Source organism: Neofelis nebulosa, chromosome 12 (assembly GCF_028018385.1).
Source record: "Neofelis nebulosa isolate mNeoNeb1 chromosome 12, mNeoNeb1.pri, whole genome shotgun sequence".
Classification (NCBI taxonomy): Eukaryota; Metazoa; Chordata; class Mammalia; order Carnivora; family Felidae; genus Neofelis; species Neofelis nebulosa.
In genome coordinates, this window is record NC_080793.1 from 95,248,051 (window position 1) to 95,265,744 (window position 17,694).

At 38.0% G+C, this 17,694-nt stretch overlaps 1 protein-coding gene across 2 annotated transcripts in view; it reads right to left on the bottom strand.

Moving 5' to 3' along the window:
- Positions 1–15,891: 15,891 nt before the first annotated feature.
- The window catches only part of MFSD14B (major facilitator superfamily domain containing 14B), a 74,495-nt gene continuing 72,692 nt past the window's right edge, over positions 15,892–17,694 (bottom strand). For both annotated transcript variants that reach the window (XM_058696000.1, XM_058695999.1), the window contains one exon: positions 15,892–17,640. In XM_058696000.1, coding sequence (XP_058551983.1) covers positions 17,389–17,640 — 252 coding nt within the window. In that variant the 3' untranslated portion in view covers positions 15,892–17,388. The remainder of the gene's footprint in view (positions 17,641–17,694) is intronic.

Sequence of the window (17,694 nt, forward strand, 5' to 3'; positions counted from 1 at the left end):
GACAGGTGTGAGGTGATAGCTTATTGTGCATTGCATTGCATAGCATAGCAAATACATTGATTTGCATTTTCCTGATGATTAGTGACATTGAGAATCATGTGCTGTTGCCCATCTATAAGTCTTTGAAAAAATGTCTCTTCAGGTCTACCACCCTCCTCCCCCCCTTTTTTTAAATCAGATTTTGTGTTTGTTTTCTCTTGAGTTTTATAAGTTCATAATCTATTTTGGATATTAACCCATTATCAGATATATGATATGCAAAATTTCAAAATTTTTCTCCCATTCTGGTGGTTTGCGTTTCCATTTTGTTAATGGTTTCCTTTGCTGGGAAGAAGCTTTTCAGTTAGATGTAGTTCCACTTGCTGACTTTTGCTTTTATTGCCTTTGCTTTTAGAGTGAGATCCAAAAATTTATTACCAAGACTGACATTGACATTACTGCTTTTAGGTTTGTTATGATTTCAAGTTCTACATTCAAGTCTTTAATCTATTTTGAGTTAATTTTTGTGAATGGTGTGATTCAGTTGTCCAGTTTCATTCTTCCTCATGTTGCTGTTCTTTTTTCCGGTAACGTTGATTTAACAATTCATCTTTCCCCCCCAGTTGTATTTTCCTGGCTCCTCTGTCATAAATGAATTGGTTATATATGTGTGGGTTAATTTCTGGGCTCTGTTGGTTCTATATGTGTTCGTTTTTATGCCAACACCATACTGATTACTAAACTTTTACAATATTATTTGAAATAAGGAAGTGTGATACTCCAGATTTGTTGTTCTTTCTCAAGATTCCTTTGAATATTTGGGGTCTTTTGTGGTTCCATGAACATTTTAGGATTGCTTGTTTTATATCTATGAAAAAATACAGTTGGAGTTTTAATAGGGATTGCATTGAATTTGAAGGTTGCTTTGGATAATATGCATATGTAACAGTATTAATTCTTCCAACCTATGAACATTGAATATCTTTCCATTTTTGGAGGGTTCTCTTCAATTTATTTCATCTGTCATACAGTTTTAAGTACATAGGTTTTTTACCTCCTAAATTTATTTCTAGGTATTATATTCATTTTGGTGCAATTATAAATGGAATTGTTTTCTTAATTTCTTCAATAGTTCATATTTAGGGTAGAGGGAGGGAGAGAATCCTAAACAGGCTGCATGCTCAGTGCAGAGTCTGACATGGGGCTTGGTCCCACAAACCTGGGATCATGACCTGAGCCAAAATCAAGAGTTGGATGCTCGGGGCGCCTGGGTGGTTCAGTTGGTTAAGTGTCTGACTTGGGCTCAGGTCATGATCTCATAGTTTGTGGGTTTGAGCCCAGCATCAGGCTCTGCGCTGACAGCTCAGAGCCTAGAGCCTGCTTCCAATTCCGTGTCTCCCTCTGCCCCTCCCCCACTTTGCAGTCTGCGTCTCTCTCAAAAATAAACATTAAAAAAAAAAAGTTAGATGCTCAAACGGCAGCCACCCAGACGCCCATGGAGTCTTTCATTTATTTTGTTTAGAGTCTGTATGGTTTTCTACATGTAATATTATGTCATCTGCAAATAGTGACAGTTTTACTTCTTCCCTCCCAATTTGGATGCCTATTATTTCTTTTTCTTGCCTAATTGCTCTGCCTAAGACTTTCAATACAATGTTAAATAAAAGTGGTGGGGCGCCTGGGTGGCACAGTCGGTTAAGCGTCCGACTTCAGCCAGGTCACGATCTCGCGGTCCGTGGGTTCGAGCCCCGCGTCAGGCTCTGGGCTGATGGCTCGGAGCCTGGAGCCTGTTTCTGATTCTGTGTCTCCCTCTCTCTCTGCCCCTCCCCCGTTCATGCTCTGTCTCTCTCTGTCCCAAAAATAAATAAAAAACGTTGAAAAAAAAAATTAAAAAAAAAAAGTGGTAAGAGTGGGCATTTTATATTGTTCCTTATTTTAAAGAAAAGCTCCGACCTTTTCACTATTGAGTAGTGTGTTATTTGTGGGCTTGTCATGTTTTATTTTGCTGAGATTCATTTCCTCTATACCCACTTTTTGAAGCGTTATCATAAAAGTTGAATTTTTCAAATGTTTTCAAATTCACAGAAATTTATCCTGTGAATAAAATTACTTTTCTAATTGTTTATTGCTAGTATATAGAAATATACTTTTCTCCACTTAAATCCAAGTATCCACGAAACTTAAAAATTTTATTAAATTTATTTTAATCTAATATTGGTAACATATAGGGTTATATTTGTTTCAGTTGTACAATACAGTGATTCAGCTATTCTGTACATTACACTGTGCTCATCATAATAAGTGTGTCCTTTAATCCTTATCACCTATTTTACCCATCCTGCCTCTGGTAACTATCAGTTCTCCATAGTTATGAGTCTGTTTCTTGATTTGTCTCTTTTTCTCCTTTGCTCATTTGTTTCTTAAATTCCACGAGTGAAATCACATGGTATTTGTCTTTCTCTGAGTTACTTACTTCACTTAGCATTATACTATCTAGTTCCATCTATATTATGACAAATGGCAAGATATCATTCTTTTTTTGTGGCTGAATAATGCTCCACTGTATATATACACCACATGTTTAACACTTAATCTATGGATGGACACTTGGACTGCTTCTATTATTTGGCTATTGTAAATAATGCTGCAGTAAACATAGGGGTACCTGTATTGTATCCCTTTGAATTAGTGTTTTTGTATCTCTTAGGCAAATACTCAGTAGTGCATTTATTGGATTGTATGATAATGCCATTTTTTAAAAACTTTTTGAGGAAGTTCCATACTGTTTTCCACAGTGGCTGTACAAGTTTACATTCCCACAAACAGTGCACAAAGGTTCTTTTTTCTCTACATCCTTGCCAACACTGTGGTTTGTTGTGTTTTTGATTTTAGCTATCGTGACAAGTGTGATGTGATATCTCATTGTGGTTGAGATTTGCATATTTTTGATGGTAAATGATATTGAGTGTCTTTTCATGTGTCTGTTGGCCACCTCTATGTCTTCTTTGGAGAGATGTCTGTTCATGTCTTCTTGTTTTTTAATTGGATTGTTTTGGGTGTTGAGTTTTAGGAATCCTGTATATATTTTGGATGCTAATCCTTTATCAGGTATGTCATTTTATAGATACCATCTAACATTCAGTAGGTTGCCTTTTAGTTTTGTAGATGGTTTCCTTGCTGTGCAGCTTTTTATTTTGATGTAGTCCCAATAGTTTATTTTTGCTTTTGTTTCCATTGCCTTAGCAGACATAACTAGAAAAATGTTGCTATGGTTGATGTAAGAGAAATTACTGCCTGAGCTCTCTTGTAGGATTTTTATGGTTTCTGGTCCCACATTCAAGTCCTTGATCCATTTTATTTTTGTATGTGGTATAAGAATGTGGTCCAGTTATATTCTTTTACATGTAGCTGCCCAGTTTCCCCAACACCATTCGTTGAAGAGAGAGTTTTTTCCTCATTGTGTATTTTTCCTGCTTTGGTGAAGATTGGTTGACTTAAAGTGGTGTTTTTTTTTCTGGACTTTCTATTCTGTTCCATTGATCTATGTGTCTGTTTTTGTGCCAGTACCATACTGTTTTGATTACTGCAGCTTTGTATTATGTCTTGAAATCTAGGATTGTGATACCTCCAGTTTTATTCTTTCTCAAGATTGCTTTGGCTATTTGGGGTCTTTTGTGCTTCCATGCAAATTTTAGGGTTGTTGTTCTACTTTTGTGAAAAATAGTTAGTATTTTGATTGGATTGAATTAAATCTGTAAATTGCTTTGGGTAGTACATTTCAACCCTGTTTGTTTTTCCAATTCGTGAGCATGTCTTTCCATTTCTTTGTGTCATCTTCAATTTCTTTCATCATTGTTTTATACTTTTCAGACTACAGATCTTTACCTCTTTGGTTAAGTTCATTCCTAGTTTGTTTCTTTTTTGGTACAATTTTAAATGGGATTATTTTAATTTCTTTTTCTCCTGCTTCATTGTTGGTGTATAGAAATGCAACAGATTTCTGTATGTTGATTTTGTATCTTGCAATCTTACTGAATCCATTAATTTTAGTAGTTTTTCGGTGGTCTTTCAGGTTTCCTATATATAGTATCATGTTATTTGCAAATAGTGAACATTTTACTTCTTATCTGTTTGGATAATAGATTTCATTTCTTTTTGTTGTCTGATTATTGTGGCTAAGACTTCAGTACTATATTGAATAAAAGAGGTGAGAGTGGACATCCTTGTATTGTTCCTGACCTTAGGGGAAAAGCTCTGTTTTTCTCCATTGTATATGATGTTTGCTGTGAGTTTTTCATGTAGGACCTTTATTATGTGGAGGTATGCTTGTTGATTTTTTTTATCACGAATGGACACTGTACTTTCTCAAATGTGTTTTGTATTTATTGTAATGATATGGTTTTTATCCTTTATTTTATTGATGTGATGTATCACATTGATTGATTTACAAATATTGAACTATCCTTGCATCCTGGGAATAAATCCCACATGATTGTGGTGAATTGAGTTTTTAAATGTATTGTTGGAATTGGTTTGCTAGTATTTTGTTGAGGATTTTTACATAGTCATCAGAAATGACCTGTAGTTCTCTTTTTTTGCAGTGTATTTATCTGATTTTGGTACCAGGGTAATGCTGGCCTCCTAGAATAATTTTGGAAGTTTTCCTTCCTCTTTTATTTTTTGGAATAGTTTGAGAAGAATAGGTATTAACTCTTTTTTAAAGGCAGAGTTTGCCTGTGAAGTAGTGTGTAAGGCCTTTTGTTTGTTGGGAATTTCTGATTACTGATTCAGTTTACTTGCTAGTAATTGGTCTGTTCAAATTTTCTGTTTCTTCCTGCTTCAGTTTTGGTAAGTTATATGTTTCTAGGAATTTATCCATTTCTTCTAGGTTGTCCAATTTGTTGGCACGCAATTTTTCATAATCATCTCTTAAAGTTGTTTATATGTTTGTGGTGTTAGTTGGTATTTCTCCTCTCTCATTTTTGATTTTGAGTCCTTTCTCTTTTCCAGAAGTCTGGCTAGAGGTTTATCAATTTTAGCAATTTCCAGCTCCTGGTTTCCTTGATCTGTTCCACTAGTTTGTTTTTGTTTGTTTATTTTTAGTTTCTGTATCTTTTTTTTAGAGTTTACTTACTTATTTTGAGAGAGAGTGGGAAGGGCAGAGAGAGAAGTAGAAAGAGAATACCAAGCAGACTCTGTACTGCCAATGGGGAGCCCAACCTGGGGCTCAAACTCATGAGACATGAGGTCATGGCCTGAGCCAAAAGCAAGTCAGACACTTAACTGATTGAGCCGTTCAGGTCTTCCCATCCCCTTTTAAAGGCTTTGCCTGTTCTTTTTCTAGCTCCTTTAGGTTTAAAGTTAGGTTGTTTGAGATTTTTCTAAGTTCTTGAGGTAGGCCTGTATCGCTGTATACTTACTTCTTAGGACAGCTTTTGCTACATCACAAAGGTTTTGGACCATCATGTTTTCATTTTCATTTGTTTCCATGTTTATATTTTATTTTATTTTATTTTATTTTATTTTATTTTATTTTATTTTATTTTATTTTATTTTATTTTATTAATTTTTTTGATTTCCTGGTTGACCCATTCATTGTTTAGTAGCATGTTGTTTAACCTCCATGTATTTGTGGTCTTTCCAGGAACTTCTGGTTTCATAGAATTGTGGTCAGAAAAGGTGCATGGTATGACTTCAACCTTTTGTATTTGTTGAAGCTTGCTTGTGACTAATATGTGATCTATTTTGTAGAATGTCCCATATGCACTTGAAAAGAATGTGTATTCTGCTGCTTTAGGATGGAATGTTCTGAATATATCTGTTAAGTCCATGCCATCTAGTGTGTCACTCACATCCATTGTTTCCTTGTTGATTTTTTGCTTAGATGATCTGTCCATTGATGTAAGTGGAATGTTAAAGTTCCCTACTATTACTGTATTGCTATCAATTCTTTTATGTTTGTTATTAGCTGCTTTATGTAGCTGCTTTTTGGGTGCTTCCATGTTGAGCTCATGAATGTTTACAATTGTATCTTCTTGTTGGATTGTCCTCTTATGATTAATGCTCTTCTTCTCTTTTTACAGTCTTTGTTTTGAAGTCTAATTTGTCTGGGGTGCCTGGGTGGCTCAGTTGGTTAAGCGACCGACTTCGTCTCAGGTCATGATCTTGCAGTTTGTGAGTTCAAGCCCCGCGTTGGGCTCTGTGTTGACAGCTCAGAGCCTGAAGCCTGCTTCAGATTCTGTGTCTCCCCCTTTCTCTTTACCCCTCCCCTGCTAACCCTCTGTGTTTCTCTCTCTCAGTATTAAATAAATGTTAAAAAAAAAAATGGAGTCACTTAACTTCTTGAGGCTTCCTGTAGAAAAAGGGATGAATTCCAATTCTTTAAAAGAAAAACACAAAGTCTATTTTGTCTGATATAAGTATTCCTACTGCAGCTTTCTTTTGACATCCATTTGCATGATAAAGTTTTCTCCATCCCCTCATTTCTAATCTTCAGGTATGGTCTAAAATGAGTCTCTTGTCAAGTACAATAGAGAATAGAGATGGGTCTTTTTTTTTTTTTTTTTTAATCCATTCTGACACCCTATGTCTTGATTAGATCATTTAGTCCATTTCCCTTTAAAGTAATTATTGATAGGGATGTATTTATTACCATTTTATTACCTGTTTGTCATTGTTTCTGGAGATTTTCTCTTCCTTTCTGGTCTCTGTCACTTTTGATCTCTCCTTTGCACTCAATCTCCTTTAATATTTCTTTCAGGGCTGGCTTAGTGGTCACAAACTCCTTCACTTTTTGTTTGGTAAACTCTTTATCTCTCCTTCTAATATGAATAACAGCCTTGCTGGATAGAGTATTATTGGCTGCATATTTTTCCCATTCAGCACCCGGTATGTATCATGCCACTCCCTGCTGGCTTGGCAGATTTCTTTTTGAGAAAGCTCTAGCTAGTCTTTTGGGTTTTCCTTTCTATGTTAAGGACTTCTTTTGTTACTTTTAAGATTTTTTTCTTTGTCACTATATTTTGCAAGTTTAAGTACAAGATGTCTAGGTGTTGGCTGCTTTTGTTGATTTTGATGGGAGTTCTCTGTGCTTCCTGGATCTTCCCCAGATTAGGGAAGTTTTCAGCTATTATTTCCTCATAAATTTTGTCCCCCTTTGCTCTCTCTTCTTCTGAGACTCTTGCAATATGTATTTTATTACGTTTGAGGAGTCACTGAATTCCCTAAGTTTATTCTTGTGTTGCCTAATTCTTCTTTCTCTTTTTTCAGCTTCATTGCTTTCCATTACTTTGTCTTCTAGGTCATTAATTCATTCCTGTGCTCCATCCATTCCTGCTGCTCATTGCATCCAGTGTGTTTCTAATCCAATTTATTGCTTTCTTCATCTCCAGTTTTTTTTTTTGTTTTGTTTTGTTTTTTTGTCTTTTATCTCTGTGGTAAGGGTCTCACTGATGTCTTCTTTACTCAGGCCTAGGGAGTATCCTTATGGTAGTGGGTACTTTTGGCTGCAGATTTTTCCCTTTTGCACTTTGAAACAATTATGTCACACCTCCTGGCCTACAAAGTTTCTGATGAAAAATCCTGATAGTCTTGTGGGGTTTCCCTTGTATGTAACTCTTTCCTCTTGTTTATTTAAAAAAATTATCATTATTTTCTGTTGCTTTAATTACTATATAGACATTTTGGTGTGGACCTCATGTGGTTGATTTTGTTGGGGATATCTGTTTTCTTCCTCTTCTTCCTTCTACCTCTTTCTTATTCCTTTTTCTATCCTTGTAATGTGAATGTTACTATACTTGGTAGACTCATTGAGTTCCCTAAGTCTATTCTCAATTTGTATAACTTTTGTCTCTCACTTGCTCAGCTTTAATTACTTTCTATTAGGGTCTTCTGGGTCATTAATGTGGTCCCTGCTTTCTCTAGCCTGCCATTTATTCTATCAAGTGTGTTTTTAATTTCATTTATTGTCTTCTTTATTTCTTTAAGGGTCTCACTGAAGTCTTCCACTCTTTTCTCAAGTCCAGTGAATATCTTCATCATCATTACTTTAAATTCTCTATCAGGCATATTACTTATCCCTGTTTTGCTTAGGTCTCTTGCTGTGGTTTGTCCTTTCTGTGATTTGGGACATACTCCTCTGTCTCATTTTGTTCCCTTCTCTGTTTTTGTGTGTTAGGAAAGTCAGTTATGTGTCCTTGAAGTAATAGCCCTATACAGAGGTCCTATAGTGCCTGGCAGTACAGTGTTCTGTGTTCCCCAGTGTTCGCTTCAGGAAATTTGGGTTGCATGTGCTCTGCTGTTATGTGCTGGTTGCTTTTTCCTTCAGTTGTTTGCAGAGAGAAGCTCTGTTTGCCTATTGTGGGTAGTGTTTGGACCCAGCTGGGGTCTGGCACATTTTAACAAGGTATGTGCTGGTCTCCTTGTGTAATGAGACTTTCCACTGCTGGACCTGAGGCATATATTGCTAGAAAAAGTTGTTGGTAGGGTTTGTTCCAGTCTTCTCGAGGAAGGGACTCATAAGCACCTGGACTGAGAAGGGTAGATCTGCTGTAGAGTGAGTGGCTGGGGCTTGGTGTAAGCAAGTTAGGTAGTGAGTGTGGGTGCTGCACTGCTTCCCACTGGTGGCCATGTGTTTATGGTGGGGAACAAGCGAAGGAAATAGCGCCTGCCAGCCCCTTTGTTCCTGGAGGGTCTCCTCGCCTCTCCTGGCCATTCTCTGAGATGAGTAAATCATTCTCCCTCATGTCTGCCCCCATGCTGTATCTCTGCTGGCTGTTGATGGTGCTTTGGCTTTAAGGGTGGGGATCGAGCTTCCTAATCACATCCAGGCTCTTCCATAGCCAAGCCTGCTGATTTTTGAAGTTCCTGACTTTAAGTCCAACTGTATGTAAGAACTCACGAAATTCGGCCCATCTCACTTTCAAAGCCAAATATCATAGGGTTCCCCGTGTAGGACTGCTGGGGTGATAGTCTGTTTTTTGCCCTTTACATCACTGTGTAAGGCTCCCTCCTGACCATAGATGGCCAGGAGGGGCCTCTTTTCACCCCAAACCTACGTCTCTGCCCTTCCTACCTTATTCAGTGTGGTCTTCTCTACCTTTAGCTGTGGTGTTTGCTCTGCCAATCTTCAGATCATTTTCTGGGGTATTTATGCTGATATAAGTGTTATCTAGCTGTATCCCTGGGACAAGGTGAACTTTGGGTCCTCTGACTCCACCATCTTCCTGGCTTCCCCCATCCATGAGACCTTTTATTGTCGTTGACATAAAAATTGTGTTTCTTTAAGGTGTACAACTTGATGTTCATGATATGTATCTTTTTTTTTTTTTTTTCAACGTTTTTTATTTATTTTTGGGACAGAGAGAGACAGAGCATGAACGGGGGAGGGGCAGAGAGAGAGGGAGACACAGAATCGGAAACAGGCTCCAGGCTCCGAGCCATCAGCCCAGAGCCTGACGCGGGGCTCGAACTCACGGACCGCGAGATCGTGACCTGGCTGAAGTCGGACGCTTAACCGACTGCGCCACCCAGGCGCCCCTCATGATATGTATCTTAATCTAACCATTATCTCATTGTTTTGAATTTTGTAAGCTTGCAAACTTTATTTTGTACAAAAATATATGATTGTGTACAATTTTAATCAAAAGAGTAGTAATAATAAAAACCCAAACCTTAAAGGATGGAGTTCTGACAGGGCAGTCGCGAGAGACAGTATTTGGTGCTTTCAAGAGCCAGAATACAGGGGTTTTGGGCCCAAGGAAGTGGAGGGATTCCTACCATCACACCTACTAACTAACCCATCTGTGCAGTTCTGAGAGCTGCTAATGGGAGGGATGTGGGTAACACTGCCACAAGGTGACACAGCTATGGTTCCACTGCACTGGAGGAAGCAGCTGTCCTTGGCCTCCTCAGGCAAATGGGTCACTGACATCAGTGGGCAAAAGGAGGGCTCTGCCTGGAACTCAGGAGATTCTCTGGGGGCACCTCTTACTACAGCTGGCCCTTGAACAACAAGGATTTGAATTGCACGGGTCCACTCTACATGGACTTCTTATGAAACAATACTGTAAATGTGTGTTCTCAAGATTTTCTTAACATTTTCTTTCCTCTAGCTTACTTTTTTGTAAGAATGCAGTATAAGATACATGTAACATACAAAATATATGTCCATGTCAAGAAGCGCCTATTAGTAGTTCAGTTTTTGGTGAGTCAAGTTATGTGTAGATTTAACTGTACAGGTGTTTGGCACCCTTGCCCCCCACATTGTTCAGTTGTACTTCATGCCCAGTAGAGAAGTTAGGAGAAAACTATAGCTACCCAAAAAACGGCAGGACTGTGGAAGATCCAGATACTTTAGAAACGCAGATCTGTGTCACAGGGGAGTTTGTGGCAAGGACCAGAAGCTCACTGTCCCTTAGTTCTACCCTGCCAAAGAGGATGCTGGAGGGACGCTGCAAACTGAAGAAGAGGCGTGACTGACTCCTTCCTGTCTTCTCACTTCATTCTGGTGATGCTTCTGCATGCTGGCAGTGCAGTTCTTTCTAAGAGTGACAGCCAAACCCAGTTTGCTGGCAGAACCAGGTACACTGTGTCAGCCCCCAGCCATCACCCCACAGAACTTACTTCCAAGGCTTGAAATTCCACCACTGGCCACCTGGCAGCCCCTCTTCAGATGTCTGAAACCCAATCACGTGGGGACCCTTTCCTAAGACTCTAGTTTAATAATTCAGATGTGTATTCTTCCCTTCTCAGCCCAGGGAAACTGCAGTTGTCACCCTCATGATACTTTGGAACAGTAGTTGTTAAACTGTGGTCCCATGATCAGCAGTCACTTTCTCCTGGGAACTTGTTAGAAGCACAGATATTTTCAAGCACCACATGGGTCTACTAAGTCAGTAACTCTCATGGTGTGACAAGGGCTCTCTGCTTCACAAGCCCTCCAGCTGACTCTAATGCATGCAGAAGTTTGAAAACAACTGCCTTAGAGTTCTCTGCTCACTCTTTTAGTTGCCTAGTTAATAATTCTTTCCATTAAATTGTTTGAATAACTGGTGTGGGACACCCTAATAGAGTGGCATTCTACCAAAATGTTTAAAGAACTATCAACACCAATCTTTCTTAAACCCTGTGAGAAAACAGAAGAGGGAACTTTTCCCAACTCATTCTACATGGCCAGAATTACCACATATATCACTACAAAAGACTAATATCCCTTAAGATAATAGATACAAAAATCCTAAAAACATCAAAAATAATTAGTGCACTGCATCCCACAGCATATTAAACTGATTATGCACCATGACCAAGTGGGATCTAGCTCAGTAATTAATGCAAGGGTGGATCAACATATGAAGATCAACCAGTGTGATCCATCACATTAAGAGAATGAAGAATAAAACACAGTCATCTTGATGCAGAAAAAGTATTTGACAGAACTAACATCCTTTCATAATTAAAAAAAGAAAACAAGACACCCAACAAACTAGGAATAGAGGGGAACTTCCCACAACACGACAAAGGGAATCTATGAAAAACCTCCAACTAATATCATACTTAGGAAGTATGCCCGCTTTTGACACTGCTCTTCAACACTAAAAATTCTAGCCAGAAAATTAGGCAAAAAACTAAAAGACATCTAAACTGGAAAGGAAGAAACATATCTCTGGAGATGACATGATCTAATACACAAAAAACCCTAACGAATCCACAAAAAAAGAACTCTTAGCACTAATAAATTCAACAAAGTTGTGGGATACACAATCAACACACAAAAATTAGTTGTATTTCTATACACTGGCAGTGAACAATCTAAACATAAAATTAAACAGAAAAACATCCCTTGGTCATATGGGTAGAAAGACTTAAAAATTGCTAAGATGGCAATACTACCCAAGGTGATCTACAGGTTCAATGCAATCCCTATCAAAATACCAGCTGCCTTTTTTCCCCCACAGAAGTGGAAAAGCTCATTTTAAATTTTGTATGAAATCGCAGGAGTCACTGAATAGTCAACTTTAAATAATAAAGAGGGAGGATTTACACTTTTTTATTTCAGAACTTACTGTTGTAAACCTAGCTATCAAAACCATGTGGTACTTGTATAAGAACAGGCATAGAGACCAATGGGATAGAATTAAAAGTCCAGAAATATGTACTGGCACAAAAAGACACATAGATCAATGGAATAGAATAGAGAACCCAGAAATGGACCACAAATGTATGGCCAACAAATCTTTGGCAAAGCAGAGAAGAGTATCCAATGGAAAAAAGTTTCTTTAGCAAATGGTGCTGGGAGAACTGGACAGCAACATGCAGAAGAATGAAACTGGACCACTTTCTTACACCATACACAAACATAAACTCAAAATGGATGGAAGACCTAAATGTAAGACAGGAAACCATCAAAATCCTAGAGGAGAAAACAGACAACAACCTCTTTGACCTCAGCTACAACAATTTCTTACTCAACGCATCTCCAGAGGCAAGGGAAACAAAAGCAAAAATAAACTATTGGGGCCTCATCAAGATAAAAAGCTTCTGCAACAGCAAAGGAAACAATCAGCAAACTAAAAGGCAACTGATAGCATGGAGAAAGATATTTGCAAATGACATATTGGATAAAAGGTCAGTATCCAAAGTCTATAAAGAACTTATCAAACTTAACACCCGAAAAACAAATAATTCATTGAAAAAAATGGGCAGAAGACATGAATAGACACTTTTCCAAAGAAGACATCAGATGGCCAAAAGACACACGAAAAGACGCTCAACACTGCTCATCATCAGGGAAATACAAATCAAAACCACACTGAGATACCACCTCACACCAGTCAGAATGGCTAAAATTAACAACTCAGACAACAACAGATGATGGTGAGGATGCAGAGAAAGAGGAACCCTTTTGCAGTGCTGGTGGGAATGCAAACTGGTGCAGCCACTCTAGAAGGCAGTTCTTCAAAAAATTAGAAATAGAACTACCCTATGACCCAGCAATGCACTACTAGGAATTCATCCAGAGGATACAGGAGTGCTGATCCAAAGGGGCACATGCACCCCAATGTTTATAGCAGCACTATCGACAATAGCCAAAGAATGAAAAGAGCCCAAATGTCCATTGACAGATGAATGGATAAAGAAAATGTGGTATATATCTAATGGAACCTTACTTGGCAATCAAAAAGAATGGAATCTTGCTATTTGCAACAACATGGATGGAACTAGAGGGTATTATGCTAAGCAAAATTAGAGAAAGACAAATATCAGATGACTTCACTCATGTGGAATTTAAGTTACAAAACAGATGAACACAAGGGAAGCAAAAATAATATAAAAACAGAAAGGGAGACAAACCATAAGAGAACAAGCACAGAACAAACTGAGGGTTATTCTCGTAAACACAGAGAACAAACTGCGGGTTGCTGGTGGGGCGTTGGATGGGAGGATGGGCTAAGTGGGCAAGGGGCATTAAAGAGGACACTTGTTGTGATGATCACTGGGTGTTATATATAAGTGATGAATTACTAAATTCTATTCCTGAAATCATTACACTATATGTTAACTAATTTGGATTTAAATAAAAACCAAAAACAATAACAAAATAAAATGCTATTTTCTTGAAAAAATAAAAATTCCAGAAATAGACCCCACACATCATTGTCCATCAAATTTTTGACATGTGTGCTAACACCTTTCAGTGGGGAAAGAATCTCTTCAAACAAGTGGTACTTAGATCACTGAATATTCACATGAGAAAGAATGAGATTGAAATATCTCACATAACATATAAAAATTAACTCAAAATGGGTCAAAGACTAAAACTCTTAGAAAATAAGGGTAATTTTTCATACCCTTATACATATACATATACCATATACAAATACCTTGTATTTGGTAATGAATTCTTCGATGGGACACCAAACATAATAAGCAACAAAAGAAAACATGGAGAGGCTGGATGTCATCAAAATTAAAACTTTTCAAAGTACACCATTAAGAAAGGGAAGACAACCCACAGAATGGGAGAAAACATTTGCCAGTCATTTACCTGATAAGAACCTAGTATCCAGAATATGTAAAGAACTCTTACAACTCAACAACAGAACAACATCCCAGTTCAAAATGGGGGCATGAACTTAGACATTTCTCCAGAGAAAATACACAAATGGCAAACAACTCATGAAAAGAGACTCAAATCATTAGTCATTAGGAAAACTGCAAGTGAAAACCACATTGAGGTACCATTTTAAACCAACCATAATTATCTATAAATGATGACAAAACAGAAAACAACAAGTGCTAGACAAGGATATGGAGAAATTCGCACCTTCTACATTACTGATGGGAACGTAAAATGTGCAGCTGTGTGAAAAAGACGGTGGTGGTTCCTCAAATAAACAGTTGCCATATAAACCAGCAATTCCAATCCCAGGTATATTCCAAAGAAGAATTGAAAGCATGTTTACATAAAACTTGGATAAGATTGTTCATAGCAGCATTATTCATAATAACCTAAAAGTGGAAACCCAAATGTCCATTTACATTTGGCTGATAAATGAATAAAGGGAATGTGGTATGTTCATATGATGGAATGTATTTCAGCCTTTAAAAAGGAATAAAATTTGACACATGGATGAAACTTCAACATGGATGAACTGTGGAAACATGCTGTATGAAAAGAACTGGACACAAAATGTCACATATTGTAGGATTGTGTTTATATTAAATGTCCAAAGTAGGCAAATCTCTATAAAGAGAAAGAAGATTACCAGTTGCCAGGTAATGGGGATAAGGAGAACTGGTAGTGATTGGTAAGGGATATGGTGTTTCTTTATTGGGATGATGGAAACGTTCTAGAGACAGTGCTAACAGCTGTACAACCATGTGAATAAGTTAAAAACCACTGTATTGCACACTTTGGAATGGTTAAAATGGTGAATTTTATCTCAATTTTGACATTTGTTATGCTGGGTAAGAAACTACAATTTTTTTTTTTTTTTTAAATTTTTTTTTTTTTTTCAACGTTTTTTATTTATTTTTGGACAGAGAGAGACAGAGCATGAACGGGGGAGGGGCAGAGAGAGAGGGAGACACAGAATCGGAAACAGGCTCCAGGCTCCGAGCCATCAGCCCAGAGCCTGACGCGGGGCTCGAACTCACGGACCGCGAGATCGTGACCTGGCTGAAGTCGGACGCTTAACCGACTGCGCCACCCAGGTGCCCCAAGAAACTACAATTTTGATAAGCAGTGGTAAAAATGTCATGGGGGCATTTAAAAACATTGTGGCAGAATTGTGGTACATAGAATTTACCATTTTAACCATTTTAAATAGTTCAGTGGCATTGAGTACATTCACTTTTATGCAACATCTCCAGAACTTTTCTCATCCTGCAAAACTGAAACTCTACCCATTAAACAAGAAGCTCCCGCTTGCCCTTTCCTCTAATTCTGGGAACCCCTATTGCACTTTCTGTCTGAATTTGACTAGATACTTCACAGAAGTGGATAATAGTCCTTTTGTGCCTGGCTTACTTCATTTAGCAGGTCTTGAGTGTTCATCCATGTTGTGGCGTGTGTCAGAACTTCCTTTCTTAGGCTGAGTATTTCATGGTATGTGTGTGCCACAGTACTTTCATCCACGCATCCAACACTGGACGTGCAGGCTGCTTCCACTGTTTGGCCATTGTGAATAATGCCAATAAAACAGGCATACAAATACGTTTGTGTCCCTGGGTTATTTTTTTAATAAAAAAAAGTTATGGTTTGTTTTTGAAGGGAGTCTGTTACAAATCACTTTTTTTGAAAATAAACCTATCTTTTGCATTAGCTTAAGGATTAGCAATTTAGTTGATAGCCACCGAAAAGAGAACCTGAAGATTGATGGTACTATTTGCTTTAAAGAAACACCAAAGACATAAAAGTATCCATTGCAAATTTATTATGCATTAGGAAGCTTAACTTAAAAACCAACAGCATAGTAAAAAGATATGTTATCTGTTCATAGCAGAACAGGTTTCAAAATATATTTTCTTTTAAATGTATTCAGTCAGTACACAATCCTTATAAAAAATGTATATATATTTTTCTGTCAACACCTTCATTACATTTATAAATACAAGATTTACACAGCACCCCATCAAAAAAAAATTTAAAACTCCTTACAAATATCTACATATATTTCATACCTATAAAACTTTCAGAGGAGTGCTCTGTTAAAGGTGGGTGGGCCCTAGTTAATGGTCCATTTACTGGTGCAGCAAAATACATATAAATCTGTAAATTTTTCTGTCCATAAAACATCTCGAAAAATTAGCAAGACACTTATTTCTGAAACTGAGCTTCCTAAACCACCATGTTTTAGAAAAGAATTTAATGTGCATATTCCCATGAGATTCAAAAGTCAGATAAACAGATGGAAATACTGACTGGAAACAAATGCACACTACAGAGCAGTTAAGGCAGGAGTGTGATGAATGAGAAAAACTCAGAAGACAAACACAGAAGATGCAGCAAGGAGCAGATGGTAATAATACGTTCTATGGTCTGAAGTTGGATATAAATTCTGCCGGTATCCAGTCACTAATTCTCATCCTCACTTAGTAATATTTATATTGTCAAAAACTTTCTTAGAAGCTTCCTTCAATTTCTGTGTTGCCACCAGACTAGTTGATGTGTATTTTTCTTCTGTAAAATCACCTTGGATCTGACCCAAACACTAGCAATCTGAGTTGCCAGTTCTTCATAATTTAAATTTTTAAGAAAATTTTCCTTTATCTAGTAAAGGTTATCACTGATCAATATTAATAATGTCCAGAGGTTTATATGCTGAATTTCATTCTAGCCAAGAATAGGAAGTAGAAGGAAAAGGGGAATAAGACTTGGGTTTTTGTTTGACCTTTGAACAAAGGCAAGAGATCCCTGAAACTGAGTGACTCTTGGAGTGGCCACTCACGAACACCTGTGGGCTAAGCAGGCAAGGATCAGAGAAGCAGGAAGGAAGAAAATAAGAAGGGACTTTTCACCTCAACTCTTGTCCACACCACCCTGTACCTTCCACGGAAAGGGAGATGGAAAGACTGCTATCACTCCAGAATTACTCAAGGAAAGCCAGCCTTCCTACCACAGATACGAAATCTTTCTATTTAAGTTTTGAAGTGTGGACTCCAGATGACTTTGAGAGCTGCAATACTCTTTGCAGGAAAGTACTTCAAATCTTGTTCTAATGTACAAACAAAAAGAAGAAAAGAACCAGGAGGAGGAAGGAGGCAGAAGGGTGGAGGGAGTCACTTCTCAAACCTGGCCCTGAAGGATGCCACTAATATCTTCCCTCCAGCACCATGAAATCTCCTATGTGGTGTGGCTCCCCATGGCTCTTAGAGACGGCATCTGCAGAATGCTCCTTTGTGCCCAGTTTACAGCTCGGTGCACTGATTCCCAGACTCCTCGAAAGAAGAGAGCTCCCAGATGCTGCTGTCTTGCAGCAGTGGCTCAATGTCCTCATCACTGCCCCGCTCTGGCATGTTGGTCAGGCTGCCGCTGATGCTGTTGCTGTGTTTTTGAATTCCACTGCCTTTACTATATTCAGGGATGAATAAGGCAACCAGGAAAGACATAAGAACTATACATGCCCCAAATAAAAACGGCGGGCCTGGGATGACAGCTCCCTGATGGGCAAGGGAAACAAATGGAGACAAAGAATTAGGTTAGTCTTCAATCCA